The sequence below is a fragment of the Euprymna scolopes genome, chromosome 4 (assembly GCF_053919585.1).
Source record: "Euprymna scolopes isolate OS-2025 chromosome 4, ASM5391958v1, whole genome shotgun sequence".
Taxonomy (NCBI): domain Eukaryota; kingdom Metazoa; phylum Mollusca; class Cephalopoda; order Sepiida; family Sepiolidae; genus Euprymna; species Euprymna scolopes.
Window position 1 is genome coordinate 6,900,592 of NC_136485.1, and position 14,091 is coordinate 6,914,682.

General features: G+C 34.4%; 2 protein-coding genes across 5 annotated transcripts in view; one reads left to right on the forward strand and one right to left on the reverse strand.

Annotated features, from left to right (window-relative positions):
* LOC145272817 (uncharacterized) overlaps positions 1-14,091 on the reverse strand; it is a 731,987-nt gene that overhangs the window by 106,370 nt on the left and 611,526 nt on the right. The gene's annotated exons all lie outside the window — the stretch shown is intronic.
* LOC145266524 (uncharacterized) overlaps positions 32-14,091 on the forward strand; it is a 67,936-nt gene continuing 53,876 nt past the window's right edge. For 2 of the 4 annotated variants that reach the window (XR_013864734.1, XR_013864735.1), the window contains exons 1-4: positions 32-225; positions 6,635-6,777; positions 10,858-11,005; positions 13,556-13,641. Coding sequence is in view for 1 of the 4 variants with exons in the window: in XM_080122295.1 (XP_079978421.1) it covers positions 6,667-6,777; positions 10,858-11,005; positions 13,556-13,641 (345 nt within the window). In the remaining 3 variants the exon portion in view is untranslated. Of the gene's footprint in view, positions 240-6,634; positions 6,778-10,857; positions 11,006-13,555; positions 13,642-14,091 lie in introns of all 4 variants that reach the window. The other 2 variants (XR_013864733.1, XM_080122295.1) reach the window with 1 other exon arrangement.

The window sequence follows — 14,091 nt, forward strand, 5'->3', positions numbered from 1 at the left end:
ATTTAATCGCCAATCATATATCGTGATACAAAACGTCTGCCACGAAGCGAACATAGTATCAACCAATCAGATCACTTCTTCCAAAATCCCGACGGCATTTTCATACTTTCACCCCCCCCCTTCTTATTTTCTTCTCTCTAAGAAAAAATAAAATCATAAAAAATGTCTAAGATTAATCTCGGCTGAAAGAAATTTAAAGAAACATTTGCGGGAATAAGGAAACGGGTAAATAATTTAATGTACGCTATATATACATTTTTTTACAAACGTTTACTGCTTTATTTTTTTGTGATCTTTTTCAGTTATTGTTCTTTATTTTATTTGTTTTGTTTTGTTTTCTCGGTGGCATTTATGGGAATATTTTTGTAAGAATATGGTTCTTATTTAGATTCCAAACTAATTAAAAAAGAAGAAAAACAAAGATACAGTAAAATCTGTATAATGTTTGCACCTTGGTGTCCAAGATGAGGCGGTCGCATACGTATCCGTCACGGGAACGAAGATGTAATATTCCAAAAATCACGTAAATTGACCAAGTAGTTTTCTTTTCACACAAAATAATAAAATTTTATGAGTAAGCAAAAAGAGACTTTCTCAAATCGTTATTTTGAAAAAAAAAATAAATAAATAAAGCAAGGGCAGATAAGTTAATAATTCAAACTTTCGAGATCATCCGTGTTACCGTGTAATGCTACCGATTTCACGTTAATCGCTTTAAATCGTTTAAAAATGATTTTCTTTATAAAAATAAAACTGTTTGATCAATTTACGTGATTTTTGTAATATGACAATTCTGCTCCGTGACAGATACGTACATCATAAAGATTTTTCTGTAGATTTTTTGTAAAATTAGATTGAATTATAAATAAGAACCAGCAATATTTATTCCTTAAATGAAATGAAATAACCATGAAGCCGTAAAAGTTGGGTGAGGTTTGTGCTCCTCCATGGCTTTCATAAATTCAGTTCTTCTGTCAAACCAAACACAATCGCCAGAGCCATTCGTATAAAACAGTAATGTTTATTTAGTCGATGAGTCACCAACCAACCATCCATCCAAAACACCATAATACCACAATTACTCTATCGACTAAAATTTAAGTATTCTCAATGATAAATGAAGCTGGTAATATTGAATATGGTTTGTTTTACAATCCACAGAGATCACGCACGACCACCGAGTGACATATATATCTATATCTCGGTAGCCGTGCGTGCAGAGATTCGAAAAAATGGTTTAAAAAAGAAAAGTAAATAACGGATCTCCTCTAGCAGATGTCTCCCTGGTTTTTACTTTCGCTTTTCTCGCTTGCGTGCCCCCCCCCCCCATTCCGAATTCGTAGTAGCGAGCCGTAGCCGATATTTAGCGGACTTGGTTTTTTTTCTATCCAACGAGACAAGATCAAAGTGTAGTATCTGTTCTTCAGATGCTGCATTGCTGCACTTCAATTTCTTGTTCTCTGTCAGTGGATGAGAAATCCTTTACGACTGAGACAATTTTTATTTTTGTTCCTTTTCTCCACGTTAAAAAATGACCCTGTTGTCTAACTCTGTCCCGTGGGGAGGCATTGTAAATAGGAACAATGTGTTTTCTTTTGTTTGTTTTTTTAAGTTTAACATATATGAAACTGATATAAATTTTTGCACAATAAAAATAATTAAATTAAAACGAAAATCATTTTTTTATTTCGAATTATTCAATCAAGTTTTAAATTCAATTTTTTACTTGATTACTAAATTTAACAAAATCTAACAACTTAATAAAAATATCATAAAAACTGAGTTTGACTTAAGAATAGTATTTTCAAAATACTATGAAAAAAAACAGACTCTAGTTCAAAATACTATGAAAAAAGAATCTAGTAAAAAATACTATGAAAAAAAATAGGAAGATTAAATTTGGACAGTGCAGAACAGGAAACTTTGTTGGTATGGTCACGTTGAATGGATGAAAATTCTTTGTTTAGTTGATGTAGCAGAAAAACAGAATGAAATGATGAAGGATGGACTTAAGAGAAAAGTGCTAATTAATTACCTGATCAAAGTTTAGGAGTCAATTTCTGAAAGCCATCCAATACATGCAAACCAGATGTTATACTGAATGTGGTGATTTATTTTTTTAATCTTCTAAAATGAGTTACCTTTTATCACACTTATAAACCACTCAAGGATAAAGTGATATATCCTGCGGTGGGTGGCCGTAATAAAAGGATATTCAAGAAAGGTATTCCACCAGGGAAATAAATGGATAAAGAGGTTCTGAAGTAATAAAGAAATAGAGAAGTTTATTGAGAATATTTACAGAGACAGCATGTTACGTTTTTTAAGTGTTCTCGCCCAGGGAAGGCTCTCACAACCGGTGACCGGTGATAACGTTCTTTCGATAAAAAGTTCCGGCGGTGAATTGCTCATCTCGCCATAACCTCTCCCTAAGACAATTTCTCCCAAGAGAATTTGGCTTAATATCGTTTGCTTTTTGGCTTGGGGCTCAGCCGGTTAACTTTTCTTTTCACCCTTGTACTTTTTCTCCTCAATATCGTTTGAGTGGGTGGAGTTGGTGGAGAAGCTGGAACTCTCAAATCTGGAGTAAGTTCTGTTAAGGGTTGGGGAATATTAAAAGAATCATACAAAACCTCTAGGGGCAGGTCATTTTCTTCTGCCTGTTTGTAGTCATCAGTGTGTCGAGGTCTTAGCTGATTTATATGCCTGCGACAGTCGAATTTATTACTTCTTACAGAATTTAGCATGTGTCCGATTCTTTTCATGATAATCCCCTCCTCCCCAAAATTTTTTCCACTTCTGTAATTCAGGAAGAATATTCTGTCATCAGGTTTGTAAAACCTTGTTGGAAAATTTTCTTTTGTTGTTGTTACTCTGGTTGCACTTGGTAAAATTCTGTCAAATACAGATCTGATTTTCCGTGCAAACATCAGTTCGGCTGGTGACGAACCGGTATCAGTGTTTGGGTTCAGAGTTATCCTGTACACTGATAAAAATTGTTCAAGACTCTTCTCGTCAGTGTCCATGCCTTGGTTTTTCTCCAAGGCTTTTTTGAATGTATCGACGAACCTCTCTGCTAGGCCATTTGACCTTGGGTGGTAGATTGCCATTGTTAAATGTTCAATGGCTAGAGCCTTGCAGAATTCTTCAAATTCTTTGCTGGTAAATTGGGTGCCGTTGTCGCTGACAATAGTTTTAGGCACTCCAAAACGACTGAAGAGAACTCTTAGTGCATCAAAGTAGGGTGTTTGTATTTAAACACTTCTGGCCATTTTGTGAAACTGTCGACGACCACTAAGAAATAATGTCCATTTAAAGGACCTGCATAATCGATATGTAACTGAGTCCACAGTGTATCAGTCTTTGGCCACGGTTGTATCTGCACAGGTGGTGCCTTTGCTGCTAGCTGACACCCTTGACACTCTCTTACGAGTTTTTCAATGTCCTGGTCCATCCTAGGCCAATACGTATATCCACGCATTAAAGCTTTCATTCTCGACATGCCTGGATGACCACTATGAAATTCTTTTAAAATTCTTCTCTGAAGTGTAGTCGGTATGACGACTCTGTCTGCGTACATTAAGGTTTGAGCACAAATGGAAAATGGTAAAATTTTAGGGTCTTTCTTTGATTTTCCATTTAGTTGCACCAACTTTTTCATTTTCACAATATAATCATCCTTTTCTGCTGCCTTATTTATTTCGTCTAGAGTCACTGGTAACTCTCTGATTGTGTTGCACAGTAATCCGGAGAGTTCTTTTTCCTCTGTCAATGCAGCTATTACTGTGTCTTCCAAAGGTTCAGCACACTTTTGGATGAGCCTGGACAGTCCATCTGCATGTCCGATATTTTTGGATGAAATGTACTCCATTTTAAAGTTATAATTTAGTAGAATCGTGTTCCATCGTTGGAGTCTGTTCACAGTGTGCGTAGGTATGCCTTTTTTAGAGCCAAAAATAGTCAATAAGAGTTTGTGGTCAGTTTGCAAAATAAACATCCTTCCATGAATAAATCTATGGAATTTTTTAATGGCATAAATAATCGCCAAGCTTTCTTTTTCAATTTGAGAATAGTTTCTTTCAGCCGGCAAAAGTGATCTGGATGCATGGGCTATTGGCTTTGTTGATCCATCTTCAAGTTTATGGAGAAGAACTGCTCCTACTCCGTAGTCACTTGCATCTGATGCAACAATCAATTCTTTCTGTGGATCAAAATGTGCTAGAGCTAAATCTGGTAGCAGGCATTTCTTAATATCTTCAAACGCATTTTGGCATTCTTTTGACCAAATCCACTTTTGTCCTTTTTTTAACAAATCATTCAATGGTGCTCTCAACTTATGCATGTTTGGAATATAAATAGCATAATATTGAGCCAAACCCCAAAAAGATTGTAACTGGGCAACATTATTGGGTGCTGGCATTGTTAACATTGGACTTGAAAACGACTATGCTATAAGTAACTAGGAAGCAACATGTGAAATTATGTTCCACAGACAGATAGTTCCTGGAAAGAAACTTTGCTCATGGAAGTTTCGTTTAGTTTTGGGTACACAGAAGTAAAAAGGAAAATTATGTACACTTGTTGTATCTAGATGAGTTTTTGTTGTAAATGTTTTACAGGAGCAGAGCATAGATCGGAACTTAGCCGAACATCTAGCATGAAAATAACGATAGTGCAGAGAAAAATTAGCAACGTTTCTTCTGGAGACAAGAGGTTACGGAAGAGAAGAGGACTATCTCATTAGATTTCGATGTTTGTTTTTTACTTTGTTGGGAAAAGGTGCTCTATGGCATTTTTACGATTTTTTAATTTTTTTTTTATTACATTTTCACCCCAAACAAGGCACACTGCCACTTTGATGTAGGGGGCGACTATCAGGGACATAAGCTACGGGGGTACTAGGTGGGGAGTTGGGCAGCAGTTATACTTGAACTTCTACATGTTAGTATACTTGGGGAAGCAGGAACCTGGAAGGGAATTCCAAAGTCTAGCGGTTCTGGGGAAGAAACTACTAGAGTAGAATGCTCTCTTACATCTAGGGATCTCTACTGTGAAGGGGTGAGATTTAGCTGCTTGTCGGGTTTGTTGGTGGTATTTACATCGAGGGGGTACAAGTGCTTGCAGTTCGTTGGAGCATTCACCGTTAAAGTACTTGTAGAACAGGCAGAGGGATGCAACATTTCGTCGGTGTGGCAGACTGAAGTTTATCTGACAGTTCAGGACCTATCAGGTTGGCGACTCTCTTTTGAACTTTTTCTAGGAGTGAGAGACTAGTAGTAGATGCACCAGCCCAAATATGACAACAATACTCCATACATGGACGAATGGTGGCCTAATAGAGGTACAGGATACTTTCGGGCGTTAGTAGCTTTCTAGCACAGTAAAGAGAACCTACCTCCTTCGCAGCGGTCCTGGCAATGCTCTCAATGTAATTGTTCCAACTCATGTTTCCTGTGAACATTAGGCCGAGGAGTTTAAAAGATGTACTTTTAGATAAAGACTCTTTGGTCATTGCAATTGGTGGCAGAGAAGGTTTCTTGTAATTATTGAAGCAAACAAGTTTATTCTTGGCAGCATTGAATGTGACCATCCATTTTTGTCCCCATTCCACTACAGATTGGAGGTCATCCTCTAGTGCTTCTGCTATTTCTTTAGATATGTGTTCATTTGTTTTCCTGTCATGTCTGTTATAGAACTTGGTGTCATCAGCAAATACACCCATCTCACAGGGAAGTCATTTATGAATATTAGGAATAATAAAGGTCCAAGGATAGACACCTGAGGCACTCCCGCATTTATATCATATTGTTTAGATTCATTCAGGATTATTCAGAATATTATTTGCATCTAAGTTCTTATTTCGCTTGATATATTCTCCAACCTTTTTTTAAGCATATTTTTTTCAAATTTTGTGATTTGTATAGAATTTCAATCTGAATCTTTTATTTAATCGACAAAAGTATAATGTTTGCATTTTGTCAGCTATGACTGGATAGAAGTCTTAATGTTATTCGTAGTTATTACCGCCTAGAGTAAGAATTGAACCTTCAACATCTGCAAAACTAATCCGAATAATTGAAATTATTGATCCTTATCTAAAATAAATAAAGGGCAAATGTTTGTGTGTTTCTGTGTTCGCTAAAAACTTTTGTTGTGTGCATCATACAGGCACCAATACAGCATCATTAGAAAGATCTTTAAGACAAAAAAGATTTTAAAAATTGGAAAAAAAATCATCCATTATTTTGTGTAGAAATATTGTTATGTTTGAAAGGTAGGGTCAGATAAAACTCTTGCTTTCAACACGATTTGCAAATCACACATGCATAAATTGTCGACACCTGCTTTTGTTTTAAATAGCTAAATTTGCAACATTATAGTATATGTGTTCTTGTAGGCCCATAGATACGTGTTTGGTTACTTCAGTTATGCGAGTTCACACCCCCGGCATGCGTCTTTTTTTTTTCTTCTTTTTTCTTGGAAGATTTTGCTTTCAGTTTCACTTCTGGTTGATGGCACCCAAGTCCCTTTTCTTTTTTTTTCTTTTTACGACCAGGCAACGCCCCTCCCCTCTCCTACTAGTCTTAAATAAATTCTTAAACATAACTCTGACATTTTAATTTTATTTTTCCAGTTGTTGGAAATTTTTGTTTCCTGTTGCAAAAGATGAACGAGAAAACAGAGACGCGGTTTTCTCTACCTCAGTCGTCTGCCAGCATCCGTAGCCCATCACACCATCCAGCAACACACAGGAAACCTATTGATGGAAATGTGAAGGTATCTTATTTTTTCTAATTTACGAAGACGACAATGATGATGGTGATGATATTAAGATTAAATTAGGAAAATGAGGAATTTGAGGTTGTAAAATTTATTTTGCTTAAATTTTATTTTGTTTAAATTTTAAAAAGTGGTAAAAAAAAAATATATGATAAATAAGTGTTACTAAAGGTAAGATAAATTACTCTTCTATCTCTCTGGATAAGTTTTGGGTATTTAACTTATTTTAAAGCGTTTATTAAGTTTGAAACACACGTGCTAAGTGCTTCAGTTAAAACAAAAGCAAATAGATAAAAATACTGGTAGTAATCCACCCAATAAATATCATCATGACGTTTAATATTAAATATTATTAATCAATAAATAACACCATGACGTTTATTTTGTTTTTTAGTTTTTAGTTTTAAGCAATTCTCCGAACAACAAAGATGAGTCTCATGTCCCCATCTTCGTTTTCATTTTAACTTCAGTGCTCGGCATAACTTACATTTCAAAATTAATAGACACTTTAAAATAAGTTAAAACACCAAAAACTTATCCAAGTAAGTAGAAGAGTATAACTTATCTTGCCTTTGGTAACATTTATTTGTTATATATTTGTTTTTTGACCATTTTTTCAGTTTGTTGTCTATAGTAAAAAACATGTCTGAAATGTGTTTTACCAGTATTTATATTGAAGTATTATCCGGTTCTTGTCCAGAATTCCCCTCTATATTAATAAAGAAAGATCTGTATGTATCCATGACAAAACGAAACTATCATATTCCAAAAAATATATTGATCAAGTAGTTTTATTTTTATGAAGATAAAGAAAATCATATTTTATGAATAACAGAAGAACAGCTGTCTTGTCTGCCATTTTAAAAATGATCTAAAAAAAGAAACCAAAGAGAGATAACTCAACATAATTCAAACTTACAAGATTTATGATGTAATGCCTACAAATTCCCATTAATCACTTAAAAACCAAGTACTTACATGAAGGTTGCCAAAATCTTAATGAAAGTGTTTCTCTGGAATGAACTATATTCAAAACTTGGCACACTCGGGTTAGCAGTCTGTGTTGTTAACCACTTAGCTACCAACACCTCCTTATTATCAAGTGAAAATGAATTTTGTTGAAATCTAGACCAATTTCTTTCATGCTAATATGTGTGTTTTTACTGTTTTAGTTAACAAAACCTTTTTATATTGTACCAACGGGGGTGCCCGGCGTTGCCCAGGTGTTTGGGGGGGGGGTGTTGAGAGGGAGAGGGGTAGATCAAAACAAAAAAAAACGATGTTAAACTTCTTTAAAAAATCGGAAGAAAAAAACAGCGAACTGCCCGGCGTCACCCATGTGGTAAAAAAAGTTTTGGTAGGTAGTAGGTAGGATCGAACCCGGAACCTTGAGGCGAAGGTGGAAAACATCATGACATGTTACCCACTCGGCTACGACGGCAGAGTAACAGAAAAGTGTAATTTAACAATTAAAACTTAATTGACAGGTGCGCAAATTTAATGTGGTCAAACATATCCCGCAGTTAACTTTTGCTGCGAGGTAGTTTTTCTTTCCCCAAAATATTGGGAGGGGGAAGTTGGACCAGCTCCCCATAAAAATGGGGGCGGGCCATTTGAAAAAGCAATTATCTGATATGACGGTTTTCACCGCATTGATCAAAGCTGGCTCAATTGCCGAGGAACTGAATTTGTTTCACTTAGTTTCACTTTTCTACTTAAAAGCCGAACAAACAAGCAACACAGCGAAATTTTATAAAAGTCGATCAAAATAAATCTAGACGCGACGCGCGTTTGCAAATTGTACATATTATAATCTACACGGTATATAAAAAGTTGCAAGAAATAGTAACTCCACAGAGAACTCCCTGAAAAAAAGCCTTTGCCGGACATACAAAAAATGTGTGTGCAGCGCAAAACTAGGTCAGACATCACGCCACTTCCTCGCACATGTTTATTTTGCTTTATAAACCTTCACTTAACACACTTATCAGTTCCTCCTGGCCGAGATGGTTAGGTGTCTGGCTTTTTTCCCCTTTCGTTTCACTTTCGCGTCAAGGCTTCGAGATTCAATCCTACTTTCCTACTAAAACTTTTTTTTTCTTTTACCTGGCCAACATTTCTTTTTTTTTTAACACACACACTTCCAAACACCCGGGCAACGCCGAATACCCCTTGCTAGCGTTGTCCCATGTTTGGAGGTGTGTGTGTTAAAAGAAAAGTGTTGGCCGGGTGTTTGGAGGTGTAAAAGAAAAAAAAGGTTTCAGTAGGAAGGTACGATTGAACCCTGAAGCCTTGATGCGAAGGTAAGAAAGGGAAAAAAAGCCAGCCACCTAACCATCTCGGCCACGAGGGGAGAGGAATTTATAACCGTGTTAAGTTAAGGGTTAAAAAGTGAGTCAAGTCAAAGAGGTTTGATTGACAGTTGGCCGCTTAATGAAGTCATCACGAGAGCGTTACGATAACGTGGCAGTTTTTTATTTACTGCGGGGCAGTCTTCTGGGGTTTGTTTACTTTGTTTCAATGTGGGACAGTTTTTGGCTTCCTCATGATGATGGGGGGTGGGAGACCACTCCTCACTTAAAGGGGATTTTCCAAATTGAATAGCAATTGTCTGATATAAGGAGAAACTCCGCATTGATCAAAGCTGATTGCTTTTGGACGTTCCCGGTGATCGCAACCGGAACAATGACGCCAGTTCCGAATTAGTTTCGCTTTTATTATGTTTTAAAAATGAGCGAAGGTCTCGAGAACCCGCTGGAAAAAAGCCTTTTGCAGACATACACAAAAAGTGAACATACATACACACACACATTTTCGCTTTTATATATATAGATTAATAAAAAGGTAACTTAGTATGAATCAACATGATACGACTTTGTCAACCGGCTCGTTTTGCTGATTCTTTCAAGAATCATGTACTTACATGTGGGACAATGTGAAGGTTGCCAACATCTATAGCAAAAGTATTGCTATAGAACTGACAGGATTTGAACCTGGCACACCCAAGTTATAATTCCACATCACATTTTACTTCCATCCAGTCATATTCTTATAATTCTCTCTTTTTTTTTTTTAAATTATTTTGCATTCATTTCTTTGACAACATTTTCAAATTAAAGCATCAATACTTCATATTATTTTAGGTTTTGTTACAATTCTCAAATTTTACTTAGCAAAGAAACATTTAAGGCAAAAATGTAATACAATTCCACGTTCATCACAATCAACGTATTGGATCAAGCAATGTATTGAATTTTGCTTCTTTGAGAAAATAAATTTTCACTTCAGTTTGTTTCCTAAAACAATTATTAACTTGACCTGCAACTCTTGCAAGATTATCTTATTATTTTTTTAAAATGGAAATCGCTCTAGACAATGCATGAAACCACTTGATATAAGGAGCTAATAAGAACAAAATATGATTATTGCAAAAACAGGAGATTCTTATTAACCTTAGTCTTGAAAAGACCAAGGCTGTAGGCAGAAGGAAAACAGTGAGCAGGAAAAGAGTTCCATCACTTTGCAGTCCTTAGAAAGAAGCTACTGGCATAGGAAGTTGTATTATAATAAGGTATGAAAAACAATAAATTGATGAAGACTACTAGACCAACGAGTCAAACGAGCTGGGAACAAAGGAAGCAGGAAATAGATCAGACAATTCTGAAGAACACATCCCATAATAGTATTTATGAAAAGATTGAAACTAGCAACATTATGTCTGTGAGAGAGAGGTTACAGTGGAGAAGAAAATGTTGGGCCAATCAAATTACGGATACGTTTCTGCAATTTATTAAGAAACCTTCAAATAAGACACAGATTCACCAGCCCAAATATGACAGCACTACTCCATATATGGTTTGATAGTAGATTGTAGAGATAGAGAATTGCCTCGGGTGGGAGAAAGTGTTTAGAGCGATAGAGAGAAGTGATTTTACGAGAAACAAAAAGAACAATGGAGTTAATATTTGGACTCCAAGATTTGATGATAAAGTAAGACCAAGAAGTTTTAGAGTCAATTTCTCATCGATTTTATTTAAGTCAAAAAGAAAACTGATTCCCTTTTTCTTCCTCCCCCAGCTTGAACCTAAGAACACAGTTAGTAAAAACAGGGTTTCAATCAGTCCTGTGAAGAAACTCTCGACTGGTCGAGCCTACCATCTTATGTCACCAATTGACAGTGATCAAGAATCAAATGATTTGGAAGTTGCTACAGTTTTAGCAGAAGGTAAGAATCTTGTCCATCTTGGTATGAACCCATTAGATCCCACTGTGCTAATTATAGAACACTAAATAATTTCTTTTGTAAATCTATATGATAATATATAATGATAATATATAAGATAATATATAATGATACTGCTTACTGTATAATTACTCTGAAGAAAGGACAAAATTCATCTATATTCATCAACTTCTCTGAGAGTTGTTAAAACCTTCTTAAAAATTCATGTGAAATTTGTTAAAATTTTATTTGTTTAATAAATTTATAAAAATGAGTTTTGCAATAGTAAGTCATTAACTCATTGTTAAAAATGCAATGACATTTTTTGTGTGAATTGCTTTGTTGTTTATCATAATTTGTAAGTTTTATTTTGAATTATCTATAGCTTGATTTCCAAAATACATCCTATGATCCCAGTGTTTTATTTATAAGAGAGTCAATCGCTTTCTAAATGAAATAGGTTTTCCTTTCAATTTGTGTATTTAAACCAATTTTTAGTCATTACACAAAGTTTTAACTCAATAGTAAAAATAAAAAATTAGATCCCACTGTTCATGGAACACTAAATAATTTCTTTTTAAAATGTATAATATTTAATAGTACTGCTTACTGCATAATTACTCTGAAGAAAGGATAAAATTCATCTATATTCAACTTTTATCCAATGATGTAAAAATTTAAATGAGTTTTGCAATAGTAAGTCATTAACTCATTGTTTAAAATGCAATGAAATTCTTTGTGTGAATTGCTTTGGTGTTTACCATAATTTGTAAGTTTTATCTTGAATGTAGTCACTTAATTTTAAAAAATATGTCACATGTATCCAGTGTTTTATTCATAAGAAAGTCAATATAGAAGTAACTTTTTCCCTTCAATTTTGTGTATTCTAACCCATTTTTTGTCATTACACAAAGTTTCAACTCAATATTAAAAAAAAAAATAGATACCCTGCAATTTAATCGCTTAATTTCCTTATTTTGACTTTATCTTCTAACAAATTAAATTTTCTCCATTATTTTTTACAGATTTCGATTTTTTTGATGTTTATATCCAAATCAAATTGATCTCAAAATCGTATCACTTCCTGAATTTCAAAGAAATTGGCTTATTTCTAAATATCTTTTAAATATGAATCTTTCCAATTTGTTTGGTTTAACGTGCATTTTATATACTTGTTGTACGTAATGTGTAAGACAATATTTCGATATTTTAATACTAACGAGGTGCTATCTACCTGTCTCAATGCATTCACACATATACTCACCAGAGGACATTTCAAACCAAAATTATCTCTACTTTGTTGACATGTAGAAGGCGCTACCATCCATGATATAAAAATAGCTGCACACAGGAAATTGACTCTCTTTCCTCCGGGTTTGATTTTTGATAAACACACCTTACCAGACCCTCTCATTCATCCTTCAGTCTAACTTCTGAACACACTAATTGGCACGTGTGCACTCCACAGAAACACAATATACGGTATGTAAGACATTTCCTGTCAACTTACGCACATACAAATGCACACATCATTTCCCGACTTTAGGGGACAGATTCTCATAGACACACTTTCAAAGCGAGTCCTGTCAGGTGCATGGAGAATAAAATGTTTATTTGCATGTTTTATTGTTTCCAAGTTGTTATTTGGTTACATTGGTAACATTATTGTATTTGGACACATTATCGTTCTGACAGAAATTCTCTCTCAACAGTTGGCAAAAGAATTTGTGTGCTAACACGGATTGTGTGCGTTGTCCGATCCAAAGAGTTGACATCAGTCAGGTTGCCTGCAGCTACACCGCTTCTTACTCAAATATTTTAGTAAATAATGGATGCCATGTTGAATGATTTGGATTTTGCAAAGAAGTATAAATGAAATGTAGTTTGATTTTATGCTTAGGCAAAGTATCACTGGTGCTATATTGCTAGACAAATACAAGATTTTCCACCTGTACTTTGCTTTTGTTGATCTAGAAAAAGCTTTTGACAGAAATGTTGTCTAGTGAGCTTTAGGTAAAACAAGGAATATGAATGGTTGATAAAATTTGTTCAAGCAGTATAAAGAAGTGTTCAAAGTCATGTTATAATTAACAGCACATTTAGTGACCGCTCTAATGTTAAACCAGGAATACATCAGAACTCTGTACTGAGTCTATTTCTTTCAATTTGTATCTTAGAAGCATCATCCACAGAAGGTTTGTACATGTTGTCCAGAAGAGATGCTGCATGCTGATGATTTAGTACTTGTGAAACAATAGAAGACCTTCTTGTTTCAAAAAAAGGGATGCCATAGAAAGTAAAGTTTTGAGAGTGAATGTTCCAAAAACATTTCGTATGGGTGAGGCATGAGCGTTCTAGATCAGCTTTTTTTCTTTTCTTTTGTTTTTGCTACTTACATTTCTGTGAAATAAATTTTTCATTTGACTGTTGATAGAATTCAAAATTTCTGTACAAAGTTTATATGAATTTGTTTTTATGAATTTGTTCAAAATGTTGGATTCAGTTGCAATGCAGCTGTTTGTAAGATTTTCAAATTAAGTCTTTTCTTTCCAGGTGAATCACATGGGCAAAAGTTTTCCTCTGTAAATAAAAGCAGAAAATCTGATCTCCCGAGTAAAGTCAACCAATCCCCTTTCAGGGTAAGAAAGTCAGCTTTTTATAATTCTCAAGAATTCAAGAACATAAAATGATGACATTTTTGCTTTCTTTTTAGTTTTCTACATGAAGATTTTTTTTTGTTTTTACCAGATGCAGAACTTTTCTTTTTTTTTTTTAGTTTTTGTTAAATATTATTTTGGCAATTTTTTTGTTTGTTTTTAAAAAATTTCCGTTAAATAATATTTGGGCCTTTTTTTTTTTTTTTTTTAAATTCTATTACAAAATTTGGCCATTTAAATTTTTTTTTTTTTAATTTCTATTGAATAATATTTTGGCCATTTCTTTTTTATTTTTTTTTTTTACAATAGCCAACAAAAAACTGATAAAATATTTTCATGCAATTGATGACATTGGATGTTTCTACCAGTATTTTGTTTAATTTTCGATTTTTGTGTGATTACCTAAGAGTTCAAATAGCTATATAACAAAAC